The sequence below is a fragment of the Pygoscelis adeliae genome, unplaced genomic scaffold (genome assembly GCF_000699105.1).
Source record: "Pygoscelis adeliae isolate BGI_AS28 unplaced genomic scaffold, ASM69910v1 Scaffold13, whole genome shotgun sequence".
Lineage (NCBI taxonomy): Eukaryota > Metazoa > Chordata > Aves > Sphenisciformes > Spheniscidae > Pygoscelis > Pygoscelis adeliae.
In genome coordinates, this window is record NW_008824499.1 from 1,366,456 (window position 1) to 1,368,533 (window position 2,078).

Genomic DNA, 2,078 nt, shown 5'->3' on the forward strand with positions numbered 1-2,078 from the left:
GATGGTCCAGGACACCTCAAATGGCTCCAAGTCCCTGTCCCCTCCATCCCAAAGCCCCGTGGCCCAGCTCTGCCCATTCCGCTCCCTGTCCCTTGCTTGCTGTGCATCCCACCCTCCCCAGCTCTGACTGAGCAGCAGCCGGGAGCCAACATGGGCGGTGCAGCAGGATCCGGCCACCGGAGCCCATCACCCCACATCAGGGCTGGCAGGGGCAGGCAGGGAGGGAAGGGCTGGTGGCTAGAAGTTTTCTTTGAAGAAGCGGAAGCCGAAGTGCTCGCAGTGCGCCCTGATGACTTTGGCAAGCGCCGGCGAGCCACAGAAGAAGACTTGGACTTTCCCTCTCTTTTCCTCCGCCACCTTCCCAAACACCTAGGGCACAGGCAAAAGGAGAAGGGGAAGTGGTGGCACAGCCTGCTCCTGCCCCAGGGATGGCCAGATCCCTGCCTGCTTTGGCAGCTGCTGCCCTGCACAACTCAGCCTCCCTGAGCCCCCACGGCACTTGCTTTCCTGCAGGAGGGAGAGGTTTCCCCAGGTCTGGATATTCCGGTGCATCCTCCTGCTCCGAAATGGGGCTCTCCTGTTGTGTCCCCCCCAAAAAGAGTGGGTCCGGGGCACATGGCTCCCTTCCCATGAGCATGATTTTGGCAGCGGGGCAGGGCCAGCCCTCACCTTGCTCCAGTCAGGCCGGCCAGGCTGGGTCCTGGTCCGCAGCCCTGTGATCGAGTCCCTCTGCTCCTTTGCGGCCAGCAGGTCCAGGGCCATCTGCAGCCCGATGGCCTTCACATCATTCTTGCTGAGGGCCGACGTCATGTACATGTGCATCTCCAAAAACCTCCCTGGGTGTTCAAGGGGAGCCTGGCTGCAGACGGGAGGTCCAGCCCCACACCGTGCCCCGTCGGGTTGGGTTGGGCTCTCCTGGGGGCAATGCCAAGCACAGGGCTGGGCATCCCCAGGTCAGCGGGCCGCGCTGGCCAGCCCCTGCCTCCTGCTCACCTCCCGGCTCCTGCTCAGCCTGCTCCATTTCCAGCTTCGTTAGCAGGCTGACGAACCACTCAAAGTGCTTCTGGTCCCGGTTTATCCAGATGAAGTCAACCTGGAAGGACACAGCAGCCTCTGCTTTGGAGCTGGCAGGCAGCACGGGGACCAAATCCAGCCACTCACCTCCCCAGACCTCCCGGACTGGGAAGGGATGCTTGTGGCCTCTCCACCCCCAGAATCCTGCAGCCCTCCTGCCCCTGTCCCCAGGGCAAACCTTGGTCCCGCATCCCCCTCCGCCTGCTCCTACCTTCCTGAGCGTCATCTCCTCATCCTGCAGGTCCTCGCACCATGAGTAGTGGCAGCTGGGGCAGCTCTGCTTTCGTCGGCGGTACCTGCACGGGCAGACACAGCCCTGCCTGCCCCTGCCTGCCCCACTGCCCGCACCCCTCAGACGCCAGCAGACCTTTGCAGGGAGACCCTGAGCACCCGTTCCTCACCAGCTCTGGTGCATGCCCATGGCCAACCTCCTGCCAGGGGGTTTCCTGCAGCAGAAATCCCCAGGGGGAAGCCTGACACTGAGGGAGGACGCAGCTATGGGTCTCGTGGACATGTGTTATGAGTCATGAGGTTAGAATTTAGGAGGAGCCATGATGGGTGCTGCCCCATGGTGCTCATCCCACAGGCAGAGGTGTTGGAGGGCAGGTCTACCATGGCATACATCACGTCTTCTGACTCCCAAAAGAGTCAGAGCTTGTATTGGGGGTCTGCTGGCATGACTGCAGCCTGAGCTGCTGCTACAGCACCAACCTGTACATGATGCTCTGCAAAATGGAGGCAAAGGGAGTGATGCCGATGCCCGCACCGATGAGCACGGCATGCTCCGAGGTGAAGATCCTCCGTGTCGGGGTCCCATAGGGGCCATCGATGTAGCACTAGGAGAGACGAGAAATGGGGAGAGATCCAGCAGCCTGTGGGTGCTAAAACAACTCTTAGGCTGCGGATAGGAGCAGGGTTAGTGCACAGGTGCATTGCAGGCTTATGGAGCCCAGGCAGAATTTGGGGTCTTTTATGGGAGTCTTATGGGAGCAGGGGCAGAGACA

At 61.5% G+C, this 2,078-nt stretch overlaps 1 protein-coding gene across 1 annotated transcript in view; it reads right to left on the reverse strand.

The window, feature by feature from the left end:
- Positions 1–237: 237 nt before the first annotated feature.
- NOX5 (NADPH oxidase, EF-hand calcium binding domain 5) overlaps positions 238–2,078 on the reverse strand; it is a 49,512-nt gene continuing 47,671 nt past the window's right edge. The window contains exons 12-16 of the mRNA XM_009321513.1: positions 1,786–1,910; positions 1,286–1,370; positions 994–1,093; positions 670–836; positions 238–369 (exon numbers count right to left, since the gene is read on the reverse strand). Coding sequence (XP_009319788.1) covers positions 238–369; positions 670–836; positions 994–1,093; positions 1,286–1,370; positions 1,786–1,910 — 609 coding nt within the window. The remainder of the gene's footprint in view (positions 370–669; positions 837–993; positions 1,094–1,285; positions 1,371–1,785; positions 1,911–2,078) is intronic.